The 13,240-nt window shown below is 42.8% G+C and overlaps 1 protein-coding gene across 1 annotated transcript in view; it reads left to right on the forward strand.

Annotated features, from left to right (window-relative positions):
• LOC123770665 (uncharacterized) overlaps positions 1-6,586 on the forward strand; it is a 149,048-nt gene extending 142,462 nt beyond the window's left edge. The window contains 1 exon segment of the mRNA XM_045762729.2: positions 3,300-6,586. Within this exon segment, the coding sequence (XP_045618685.2) occupies positions 3,300-3,411 (112 nt within the window). The 3' untranslated portion in view covers positions 3,412-6,586.
• The last annotated feature ends 6,654 nt before the right edge of the window (positions 6,587-13,240 follow it).

Here is a 13,240-nt window from a genome sequence, read left to right on the forward strand (position 1 = left end):
GCATGGGTCTGATGGATGTGACCCCGGAGTCCCCACTCGCTGTGTGCGAGTTTGAGGGTTCCTCGGTCCCCTTGTCTCAGGGTGACCCTCATTGTTTTCACCGACCCAACAGGCAGCCACGCTGCCTGTTGGGTCGGTGATACTTTCGACCCTGAGTCCTGTGAGTGTTCCTGCTTGCTTGTGACTCAATTTACCCAATCCTCTGATGATTCTATTTGGGTACAGGCGGCGCGTGTGTTGCAGTCTAGGTTTCGTCTGTTGCAACGCGCTCGGTTGGTTGCTCACCCGGATGCCCCGGGGCTGCCCTGCTTTGCTTTTCGAGACCCGGACTTGGGGGTGGGGGTCACTTCGATACTGGTTCAGTCCGCACCTCCTCGTTCTTCCCCTTCTGTTCGTTCTGGTCCCCCCCCCCCCTGCTTCCGGCCCCAAAGCGTCTGAGGGTTTCGGGGTCGGAGCAGGGGTTACTTGATCTTGAGACTTGGGCAGCTTCGGGGGGTGCCCCTTCCGGGGGGGCGGCAGAGGCATTCGAGTCTTCTCTCCCGGCCCGAAGCTTCTGGGTCTGACCAGTGGGCCCCCCCATCCTCCAGCTTTTCCGGCTGCTCCATCCTTGTCTTGTGGGGTCGGAGCTTGGGGAGAGGACTCGGCCTCGGGTCCTGTGGTGAAGGACCTTGAGGCTGGGGAGGGACTGACTTGTACCCAGTCATTATCACACCCTGGGGGTGTGATAATGACTGGGTACAATGTTCAGATATCAGTGATTCAATGCTGTTCATGATGTTCACAGCGTTAGCCACTGCACCACAGCATTATTTCGTCCATCTAGGAATCTTCAAACGACTTTTTAGGTTCCTTTTCAAAATAAACTTGTGGTCAATTATTCATTTACAGGTATTAGTGACTAGGATTGTGGTTATAATGAGCGTTGTACGTAGGAAGGAGAAATTTTGGTGAGGGAGGGAGGAAGGAAAAGAATTGAGGTAGCCTCACTGTGTGGCAGTAACTCTTGTTTTGCTAACCATACTAGCTTCGTGGTTCACTATGGGGAACACACATGTACATGGGTATATACAGTGTGTGTGGAATAGTGTAATAACAGCACCAGGAGTATGTTGTGAGGAGCTATTTTGGTAAGGGAGGTGACGTCGTAATCGTGGCGTCGTCTGCTGTCTGCTGTGTAATTTGTCATGCAGTGTATGGTGGACACTATACTGTTTGGATACAATACCGGCTTACTTGCATAGTTCTGGTAAATAAAACATGTAGATAGGTATATATAACATGTGTAAATTGTGTAATAAATACAATAACAGTATGGTGGGAGGAGCAATGTTGGCGAGTAAGATGTTGGAGTGAGGGAGGGCTGGCTGGGTGTGGCTGCTCACACTCGTGGTGTTCTGAGTGTGTATATGGTGAATGTATATAGTGTGTGACAGTGTAGCGTGTGTACATATGTTGTGAATATACATAAATGAACATGAAACATTGGCGTGAATAACTGTATGATTTGGAGGAGTAATGTTGGTGAATACAATGTTGGAGGAGTGAAGGAGGGCTGGCTGGGTGTGGCTGCTCACACTCGCTGTGTTCTGAATGTGTTGATGGTGAATGTATATAGTGTGTGACAGTGTATAGTCTGTAAATAGATTGTATATATACATAAATTAGCATGATACATGGTAAATATGTGCAACATATGTGTACACAAGTGTCATGCACGTAACACAGTGTCTTCGGACAGTCTGGATGTTTTACTGCCATAATGTAGTGTACGTGTTCATTATACATAGGATTAGCATGTAAAAACAAATAAAATGTATTTGGAACTGTGCGCAAAAAATGTGCAAAAATATATTCGCGGCAACTCGCGCGCTCTACCGGCCCCGGGTGCGTACTGCTCTGGCGCACGGGGAATTATGACAGTCACGGCCCACCTTTCGGACCCCATAGCAGCCAAAGTAAGTACAATTTCGAACTTGCGTTGCTATACCCATATACAGGGAGGGGTTTTTGACACTTTCCGAGGAAAAAATTATTTTTTCCCAAGGTTTCATTTCCTGCGCACTGGGGGGGATGTCATATTTATAGGCCGCGCAGTTAAAGGGTTAAAGATTTCTTACATAATTTATAGGTTGTGTGGGGCCTATGTTCTCCAATTCCACATTCCATAACATGGCATTTATTCACATTAAATTCCATTTGCTAAGTGTTGCTCCACATACTTATTTTGTCCAGGTTCCTTGGGTTATTGATGCTTGGTTGGTTCGGCCAGGGATGTGTCATGTGTTGTGTTTGGTTGCGGCTCTTCGCCGTTACCTGCGTGCCGTGACTAGGGATATGCTTTAGGTTGATCCCTCGTTCCCTGTTCCAGGGCTTGGATCTCCCAGGTCAACCGCAGGGTTAAGTCTAGACAGCCTGCAGTCTATCCTCGCGCCCGTGCCGTTCAGATATTTGCAGCTTTCGCTGCCGTGTTTGGTAACGTGCCTTGGGCTCATTTTGGGTGCAGATATTTGGAGGTTGTACACGTTCCTGGCCGCCTGTTATTTTATGAGCATGTCTGCTTCTGGGCGTTCTGGTTTTGCTTTGGGTCACAGGTTGCAGCCTGTTGTCTCCAGAGTTTGTGGCGGCCGCCTCCCGGGTCGGCCCTTCCTTTTCCTTCTCTTTGGATATGAAGCTTCAGGGAGCCGTATGGGCTCCCCAAAGAAAACCAGCGTTGAATGTAAATGAAACGCCATTTTCTGGGTGAGCCCCAGAGGCTCCCAGGCAACCCTCCCTCCCTCCGGTCGGCGGTTTTTACGCGTTTGTTGAAGCTTAGCTTTCGAACTACAGTGCTGTGCAGCCAGCGCGGTGAGGTCCGGGGCCCCCCGCCCCCCTTCCCCCTCTCGGGGAGGGGAGGGCTGCACGGACGAGCGGCGCAGCAGTAGTGTGTTACGTTTGCTTGTTTCCTTGGGATTGTAGGGAGTTATACCTCTCTTTTCGGTTTTTGTTGTTAGTTTCTTACCATGTGGGGTTTGTTTTGTTATGCCTACCTTTCTGGGTGCCTAACCCTGGTTGATGGCAGAATAGGAAAACTTCCCCCAACCACAGTGGGGTTTTCCAGGGCCATTGCTCCCTGCAACCTCTCTGAAGGGGCCAGGTTCTGGCGCTGGTCCCTGGTAGGTCTAAACTCCATAGCTAATATCCCGGTCTAATATAACATACATTAGCCCGATAAGCTCCCAGGGAGCCTCCAAGGCTCACCTAGAAAATGGCGTTTCATTACCTGTACATTCAACGCCGTTTTTTTTTTATTCTCTCAACAGAGCTCACACATGTTTCAACCGTCTTGATCTCCCGCCTTATCCTTCTCCGGAGATGTTGTACGACAAATTGCTCTTGGCTGTGGAAGAAACATCAACATTTGGCATTGAGTAATCATATCTTAGTGCTATAAATTGATTAACAGTTGATGTGTGTATATTTAACTGACTGTCAGTGATGGAATAACGTGTAGGAACCTTATTTTTTGTGAAGTCTGGTGAATTGTTAATAATGCTAACACATTGTTATCAGGTATTTTAAGCCTCATTAAGAGTTTTCAAAGGGGGTCTCTCATGAAATATTATGACCTACCATTATTTTTCATATGGTGTACTTTATGAAAGTAAATCATGCATGATCCCTTCCCTGTGATGTAGTTCCCACAGTCTGACTTTAATAGTCATACCTCTTGCCAGTGCAGTATGTAAGATTAATTTGATATATATTTTACAGCTTATAATATGCAGATTGTCTGGAGATAAAGTTCATTCATGACAAAATCTCTTTCCTTTACAAAAGTTCAATATTCTCATGGATTTTAAAGATTTCATCATGTATTTTATAAAGCTTCATACTTTCTTTTTTACTTGATTATGTACTTCAGCCTGTATATTTAGCCATGCTGAGTGAATTTTAGAGCTTATATTTCTATCTTTGAGTGATTTATCTCTACTCCACTGTACAATATAAACAATTTCTGAATGTATAAATTTGATTTATATTTAATCAGTTTTGCATTAAAAGATTTTAATCTGTGCTATAACTCCTCCTGTCTTTTATGTTTTTCTCTGAATATATGATTATTCACTTTGTAGACAAGGATACTCTTCAGTTAATTGATTTTCATTTAGGGTAGAGCCATGCATCAAAGAAGTGGCTCGTAAGTGTAGGCATTACAAAGGCCAGTTTTTAAAGTATTGATATATAGTCACTAAGTTTATATTTATTTAACATGAATAATTGGCATTGCCCGGAAAGGCCAATTTCATGTAAGTGATAATAGTATTGTAATTTGTAAATAATTCAAAATAAGGGAGTTTAAGCTCTCCTGTTCTTTTTTGTAGTTTAATTTAAGACAGCTTTCTTGACTTAGAGATTAGGATAGATGGCAGCTAGGAAAGGTCATTATATTTGCATTATATACAAGTATGCGTGTACATATATGTGTTTGTGAAAAGTGAGTAATATAACGAGCAGTGATACACAGTGTCATTATACAGTATTCACTGTCACACCCAGCAATAACAAACTCTCCAGGAAGATGTTCGAGTTATCTCCATAGTAACTTATGGCTTTCCTCTTGGCAAGTTTATACAAAAAATTTTAACATTATAGTCAGTTCTACATACAGTATACTTTTATTTAAATGAAAATAATTGTAAGAAATACAAATTTTACCATTTCTGTAAATTTACATTGTGTGTGTGGGGGTGTGTGTACACACACATACACATACATGCATACATGAGAATAATCACACTATATCACTTATATGATCAAACTCAAGTTTTTCCCAATACGTTACATAAATAAGGAGGGCTTGTGTCATACGCAGATACATGTGCAAACATTAGACATCGGGGAGAATGCGACCAGGGCAGTAACTCTCGGCTACTGTCTTAACCAATAGTTGTGAAGAAATTATAACTAAGAAATCAATCATGTAAGGGATTTTATTGATCTTTTGCTTGCATCAGGCACTTATTATTTTCAATAAGCCCTTTACATGATTAACCAAGAAATTTGTGTAGTTAAATATTGAGTTAGCTGTATGGCTCCTAGGTGGCTTACTCTTCCAGTACACACTTTACCTCTTGTTAAGTTATTTGAATTTGATAAGCTGTATATGTCTTTGTGTAATGTAACATATTCCAGTTACTCAAGTGTTTTTTGCAATTTTGCTTAATTAGTGTGATATCAATCTGCAGATTTAGTTTGGTACTTATAAATGTACAAGTATTTTACTACTTCCATCAGCAGTAAGATTTGTTTTATTTTGAATGTGATACATATGTACATACACAGTTTAGTATTACTCTTACACAGAAAACTGTTTACATTAAACTTTTGTGTATGATATGATAATAGCAACTACATAATACAAATTATAATGTTATTTTCATGTACTTGGTGTGTTAGTTTATAAGTACCTATAGTACCTGCTTTCTGTTCCAGGTTAGGCTGACCATTAATATTAGGTGTTTTTATTTATTGGAGTCTAAGTTGTGTCACACCTGGTTTATTTATATATGAGTAAAGCAACATTAATTATTTTGTGTAACGTTCCAAACTTCATTACATAAAATGTTTGTCACTTAGTTTACTGTTGACAGTACCTTTTTTTTATTACAGTATTATTATTATTTTTTTTTTTTACATTTGGTTAAGAGGTGCACTAATAAATGATATTTTTTAAGCTCCTACAATGAGAGAGATGCTGTATGGCTGTGTTTTTGTATGGCTGATAAATATTGTGCATGTACAGTATTCACAACAAATATGTTGTAAAAGAAATTCCTCAGAATGCATAAACAAATCTTGTATACAGTTTCTTACACAAGGCCACAATGTGGCCTCTCCTGGAAACCTAGATTTTGGATATTATAAAAGCTTTCTCAGACATTAAGTATTTGGCATTTTGATCCTAGAAAAATATTGTTAAGAGTTTGTTTGACCTGTTTATCTTATTTTCATCATTTTTAGTACAGTACACAAGGCTACTTATATTATGGAGAAGGTACAGACACCAAGTTAAGTGTACCTGTTGTTCAGTATCTCTGAAATGTATTGTGTCAATTAAATGTATCTAAGCTGTAATGGAATTATTCATATTAGCCATGCTTGAGGTTCATTATAAATGTGAAAATATTTTTGGCCTTTATGTGTAACTAAATTTAATCAAATGTTTCTATATTTTTATCATAAGATAGCATTATATTTTGTAGCTAATATCAGTGATCAGACTTGAAAATTGTAATGATCCAACACTTTTGTGCCATAATAGAGGGTTAGCATTGTCAATTTGAAAGATATGGGTTTGAGCCCATAGATGGGCAGGGTTGGAGAAGTGTGTTCATTATACAATGCATTGGACCACTCTTAAAGCTTACACAATTTGACACTTGTTACATGAGGAATGTCACCCTTGAAATTGTAGGTTATGGTATGAAAAATGTTTGTTTGAATATTTATTGATTTATTTATTAACAGTTTGCTGCTTGGTGAGAGATGAATAAGAAAACATTTGAATGGAATGAACTGGAATAAGCAAGAATAAATAAGCAACTTGCCCAATCTATTTATATCCTATACTGTATTATGTATGAACGTAAAAAGTGTCGTTATTCAACAGTCACACAAATCAAGTGATATCTTTGATGAGTATATCTTGTTATATTCTCTTCTATCACATGATGTTACTCAGTCAAGTAATGTTAAAAAATGCTTGATTGCAGTCTTCACTTGTTCACAAATCTCAAAGAGATTATTCCCTGATAAAGCATGGATGAAGCCCATTATTCTGTTCATGAGTATTCTCTACTTGCATGTGCAAGACCAGAGTGATCCAAAATGATTCAGATAATATATCAGATGGGATCTGTGCCTCTATTAACTCTGTCTCTGATAAAATGTTTCCATTGCATGCAATTACTTTCTTAATCTTTCTTTCATAGCACATTCTAAACCACTGCCACTTACCTTCAATATTCTTCTAGCATTTGTGTTACACTCGTCAAATTCCATCAATCTTAAGTAACTTTATAACCCTATATTTCCTTCTGATATTTATTATTAATTTCAAATATTATTTTATCACTTTTACACTTTGGGGGGTCGAGCACTTCACCTTGCCTAGTGGTTTTGGGCGTTCCGTGGGAGTGCGCGGTAATACTGAAAAGTGTATACTCTTTTCAACCTTGTCACCTTAATTCTAGTCCTAGGTTTTTCAATTTTGTAGCAGTGTTCGCAATAGAATGTTCTACAGGACTAAAAGCATATAAACTCCAAAAGCCCGGCTGACCACCTGCAGCAAACGGAGAAAGTGAGAGCGTGTTACCCGGGAGTGCTAAATAGCAATGAAATGTGTACAGTCTTTTCACTTTAGTCACCTCAATTTTCGTCCTAGTTCTTTCATTTTGGTATCAATGTGTTGCCAATAGAATTTCCAACAGTAGTATATGCATATAATGTCAAAATCCGTGGCCCGCTCCACTCTCCGACGTGATGAAAGCAGGCCGCGTTTATCTGAAGAGAGCAGGGAGGCGCACCAGGCCTTCCAGTAGAGAGCGCAGTAATACTGAAAACTGTATACTCTTTTCAACTTTGTCATCTCAATTCTCGTCCTAGGTTTTCCAATTTGATATCAATGTGTTCGCAATAGAATTCTCTACACGATTAAATGCATATGAAGTCTGAACGCCCAGTGTACCACCCGCACAAAACAGAGAAAGTGAGAGCGTGTTACCCGGGAGTGCTAAAGAGCAATGAAATGTGTACACTCTTTTTCACTTTGGTCACCTCAATTTTCGTCCTAGGTCTTTCATTTTTGTATCATTGTGTTTGCAATAGAATTCCCTACAGGAGTATTTTCATATATAAAGTCCAAAAGCACAGCATATCATACATAGCAAACAGAGAAAGTGACAGTGAAAGTGACCCCCTTGAATGCTCATCAAGAGCAATAAAATGTGGTTTACTCTTTTCAACTTTGTTACCTCAATTCTTGTCCTAGGTCTTTAATTTTGGTATCAATGTATTTGCAATGAAATTTCCTACAGGAGTATATGCATATAATGTCCAAAACCGAGATGTACCCCTCCTGCAGCCAAGCCGAAAGCAGGTCAATTTTTTTTTATTTTTTGACACCATACTTCATCGGTGGATATTAACTTATTAAATTTTGACTCCATACTTCGTCATTGGTGGGCGAAAGTGTTCTTAATTTAAACTATAATTTTGATACTACTATATATTAAGTATTCCCAGTTCGAGATTTATTTTGTCAATTTTTTTCTCCACCACATGACACTCATTATCTTCTGCATTTTTCTTCTATGAGTATCCATAATAGATCACATTGTAAGAGATGCCTGACATAGGGACTGGGAAAACCTCTCTCAACCGGTTGCAATAAAAGCACATTTAGTGGAAAACTTTATTTCAAAGCCATAAACACAACAGTTAATCACTATCTTTTCATGGAAATGTTTTGCATGCTCTACATACCTTAACTACTTTCTTCTCAGCAAGACATTCAAGTGCCTCTTAAACTTCTTCACTGGCTTATGCTACGTTAAGCTTCTACTTTTCTACCATTCACTGAATGTTGCTCACTCTTTTATACAGCAATTTGACATCACCCGGCTCTCCCCACTACACACAATTCCAAAAACAGCTACAGGTTAATGGCATCTATGTGCAGCTACCGAATGCTTAACGTCAGTATCCTGCCAGACTGCTACCCAGTCCCTCACATGCAGTACATCTCCTGTATGACACATGGTGAGATGATGATCTCCAAGTATGACATAATCTGAGCATTTTACCAAATATTAGTGTTTGTGGATGTCATCCAGTTATGGCATCCAGTGAAGTTTATCACTGAAAATAGCCAATAGCTACAAATTTGATTACTCCTGTTCTCTTCCTCCTGTTGAGACTACAGAGACTGTCGCCCAGTACGTTGCTGCTGGCATTGCTGCCGTCTCTTTAAGTCAGAAACGTAAGCCTGGCTCCTCTCCTTCTTTCTCCCCAGCAGGTAAGTCGTCGCTTTCTTCCCCACCCTCTGACTCCAACTATCACTACATCCCCTCCCATTTCGGTGGTCAAGCCCCCTGTCCCGGCTATGATGGTTCCTTTAGTTCTCGATTCTCTCTCTGCCCTTGCTGAGGTGCACTACCCTGTTTCCGCCCCCCTCCCCCTTATTTCCTTGACTGCTCCTATCCATTACCTCCTCCATCTCCGGACCCTGTCCATCCTCCCACCCCCTTGACTTCGTCATTGCTAAATTTACCTCCATGCCCTATAACTCTGATTTCACTGATCCTAATCTTATTTAGTATACTGTGTTCTTCTTTGCCTTTGTCTTTTCATTGGTCTCTGTTGCTGTTTTCTCTCCTTTTTACAATGTCTATTCTTCAATGGAATATTTGTGGACTTTATGCCAATTTCCATGAACTTCATCTTCTGATAACATGGTTTTTCACAGCTTTGTGGATGTCTCCAGGAGCAGATACTTAGTGCTCGTCCTGGTTTCTTTCATGGTTATTCCTTTCTCTCTCCTCTCCTCCCCTCCAGCAGGCTGAGGAGCCTGGGTGGGCATCCGATCTTGGGGAGGATCTTGAACAGGCCATCCCTGCTGACGAGGTCGAAGGCCTTCGTCAGATCTATGAAGGCTACGATGAGTGGCTGCTTCTGTTCCCTGCATTTCTCCTGCAGTTGTCTGAGGGAAAAGACTATGTCGATGGTGGACCTGTCAGCTCTGAATCCGCATTGTGATTCTGGATAGACTCTCTCTGCAAGTACTTGGAGCCTCTTCAATGCGACTCGAGCAAACAGCTTTCCGACAATACTGAGGAGGGAGATTCCACGGTAGTTGTTGCAGTCGCCCCTGTCACCTTTATTCTTATACAGCGTGACGATGTTGGCGTCCCTCATGTCCTGTGGCACATCTCCTTCTTCCCAGCAGAGGCAGAGAATTTCATACAGCTCCATGAGCAGGCTACCTCTGCAGCACTTCAAGGTCTCAGCAGGAATGCCATCTTTGCCAGGAGCTTTACCAGAAGCAAAGGAGTCTAGGGTATCGCTGAGTTCTTCGAGGGTCGGTTCGCTGTCGTGCTCCATTAACACAGGCAGGCAATCAATGGCGCTCAAGGCGTCTTCGGTGACCACATTGTCCCTGGCGTATAGCTCAGAGTAGTGCTCGACCCAGCGCTTCAGCTGCAGTGTCTGGTCCTGAATCACCTCGCCAGTGGCAGATTTCAGAGGAGCGGTCTTCCTCTGGATTGGGCCGAGGGCCTGCTTGTTGTCGTCATACATTCCCCATACATTGCCTGTATCCGCTGCAGTCTGTATCTGGGAGCAGAGCTGGAGCCAATAGTTGTTGGCACATCGTCTGGCGCTCTGCTGCACTTTGCAGCAGACGGCCCGAAGGATCTGTAAGTTGCGCTGACTTGGGCAGGCTTTGTAGGCTGCCAAGGCGTTTCTCTTCTCTTCGATGACAGGTGTCATCTCTTCCGAGTGAGCCTCGAACCAGTCTGCCGAGCTGCTGGTCTTCTTGCCAAAGGTGGAAATGGTAGAGTTGAACACAGCGTCTCTGAAGTGCTCCTATCTTTTACAGGCAGTGACCCTGGCTGGGCCAGGGAGAGCTTCCTCGAGCACACGTGCAAAATCTTCCACCTTGTCCTGGTTGCGGGTCTTGGTGGTGTCGATGCGAGGTCTGTCTGCCTTTTTCGAGTGATGAATCTTCTTTGGTTGCATCTTGACCCTGCTACATACCAGGGAGTGGTCGGTGTCACAGACAGCACTCTGGTAGCTACGCGTAATCTTGACGCTGGGTATACTTGCACGCCTAGTAAGAATCAGGTCAAGCTGGTACCAGTGCTTGGATCTGGGGTGTCTCCAAGATACTCGGTGTTGAGGCTTTGTGCCAAAGAACGTGTTGGTGACACAAAGACCATGAAGGCAGCAGAGTTCTAGCAGATGTTGCCCGTTCTCATGCATCCTCCCTATGCCGAATTGACCCAGACAAGTGGGCCAAATGTTGTGCTCGGCACCCACTGGCGTTAAAGTCGCCGAGGATGAACAGTGGCTCCTTTACAGGGATTCTCGTTATGACTCTGTTGAGGTCATCGTAGAATTTTTCCTTTGCCTCTGCTGGAGAAGTCAGGGTTGGTGCATATGCACTAATTACATTGACTGGTCCTGTTTGGGAGTGCAGTTGCAGAGACAGAATTCGTTCGGTTTCCCCCATCGGTGGCATAATGTGTCCCAACAGTGCATTCCTGACGGCAAATCCCACACCATGTTCTCTGGTCTCATCAGGTGGTTTTCCTTGCCAGAAGAAAGAGAAGGTCCTCTCTCTCACAGATCCTGATCCTGGGAGCCTGGTCTCTTGGAGAGCAACAATATCCATCTGCAGTTTGCTCAGCTCCCTATCGATGATTGCTGTTTTCCGGGCGTCATTGATTTCTTGCAGGTCGTCAGAGAAGCCTGGTGTCAGTGTCCTGACGTTCCATGTGCCCAGCTTTAGGGCAGTTGATATTTTCTTCTTCGGTTTGGCATTGCTTGGTGCAAAGTTGTCGGGCCGCTTGTCGGTTTTCACCCTAAACCCCACACACCCAGTGAGGTTAACGGACCGTGGCGAGGCAACACCTTATTGGCTGGGGTTTGCCCAGCTTGAGGCGGGCGGTAGCTGCCCAGGGGTTGCTTCCCTCCCACCGTCGGAAGCAACCCCTGGCGTCACACTCTTCGCCAATCGAGCAGAAGACTTAAAACTGGTAGACTGTCGCTTCCCGTGTTGGTTCGACGCTGTGAGGCACAGCTGGAGTGTCCTCTCCAGGGCGCAAAGCCTGGGTAGGTAGATATGGAGGAGAAGCTGTTACCCATGCAGCAGGTACCCCCTCTCCACGTTGCTGAAATTATCCAATAGAAAGGCAAATGCCAATACACATGGTTCCAGCAACGTCGCAGGAGCTTCCAGAACGAGGTCGACGTCAACAACGAACTGCCTTAGGGGCTCCAACTCCGGATTTTTCCTCGAGGCTGACTCCTGAAGCCTTTCCCAAAAAAGGGGTGTGGCCGCAAGGCAGCGGAGGTTTAAAATCAGGGTTTTCCTTCCCCTAGGTGGGCTGCCTTCCTAGGCTATCGAGTCCCATCTACCCATAGCAGCTGGGTTTAAGGCGCCAGAGGCACGCCCTCGCCCCTTCTTCTGTCGGTAAAAGCAGTTCCGTCGGACTTAAAGACTAAGCCACCCGTGTAGGTCAGGAGTTGGACTTGGTTGTCAGAGGCTATTTGAGACGCATGCCGTATAGGAGCTTTTTATAGGTCATGGGAGCTCGTCCCCCATTACCACCCCCTGGCTATGACAACCCCTTGGAACCAGCAACAGTAACAATAAAGTTGCTTACAGAAATTTATTGTGCAGCCTAAAGCTTATCTTCCTTGTATCTAGAGGTGGTTTATTAATGTTGGTTAGGAGAAATGATGGGTAAAGGTCTGCGGTCCTATCAATGATTATCCCTGAAGTAAGTGGAGAGGTTATGTTAGTCCAGATGTGGTCAAGAGCAGAGGCAGTACTATCAGTGATTCTAGTAGGTCTAATGATTAAGGGTATGAGGAAGCAGGAATTCATACAGTTGAGGAAACTAACAGCAGGAGGGTTATCAGGCTCGCAGAGGTCAATATTAAAGTCCCCTGCGATAATTAGATAGTTTTTGTTCAGTCTGTTATCTAGTATTAGATTTCTAAGGTTAGAGTTGAATTCGGACACATCAGTGTTAGGAATTTTATAGACTGCTCCCACAGTCAGGACAGTCTTAGCACCCTTGACTCTGAAACATGCAAAGATATACTCTAAATAGGAGTCTCTAGTTCTAATTACTTTTAAACATGTCAGTTCTTGGTGGTAGTAAAGGGCAGTACCACCACCACTCTGAATTGGTCGACAGTTGTGAATTGCTGAGTAGTTTGGCATGTTAAAGAGTTGAGTAGTATCCTCTTTTAACCACGTTTCAGTAAGTATAACAAAAGAGACTTTGTTGTCAACAGTTTGAATCAAGGCACTAACATCATCAAAATGTTTGCTTAGAGATCTTACATTCAAGTTAATTACAGAGATATTGTGATTATGTGTTAATACATTGTTTACATCTTGTGCTGTATAATATCTGTTGGAAATTTCCAACACTAATGAACTACTATTGTATTATAATACATCATCATT

This window comes from Procambarus clarkii, chromosome 56 (genome assembly GCF_040958095.1).
Source record: "Procambarus clarkii isolate CNS0578487 chromosome 56, FALCON_Pclarkii_2.0, whole genome shotgun sequence".
In the NCBI taxonomy this organism is placed as follows: domain Eukaryota; kingdom Metazoa; phylum Arthropoda; class Malacostraca; order Decapoda; family Cambaridae; genus Procambarus; species Procambarus clarkii.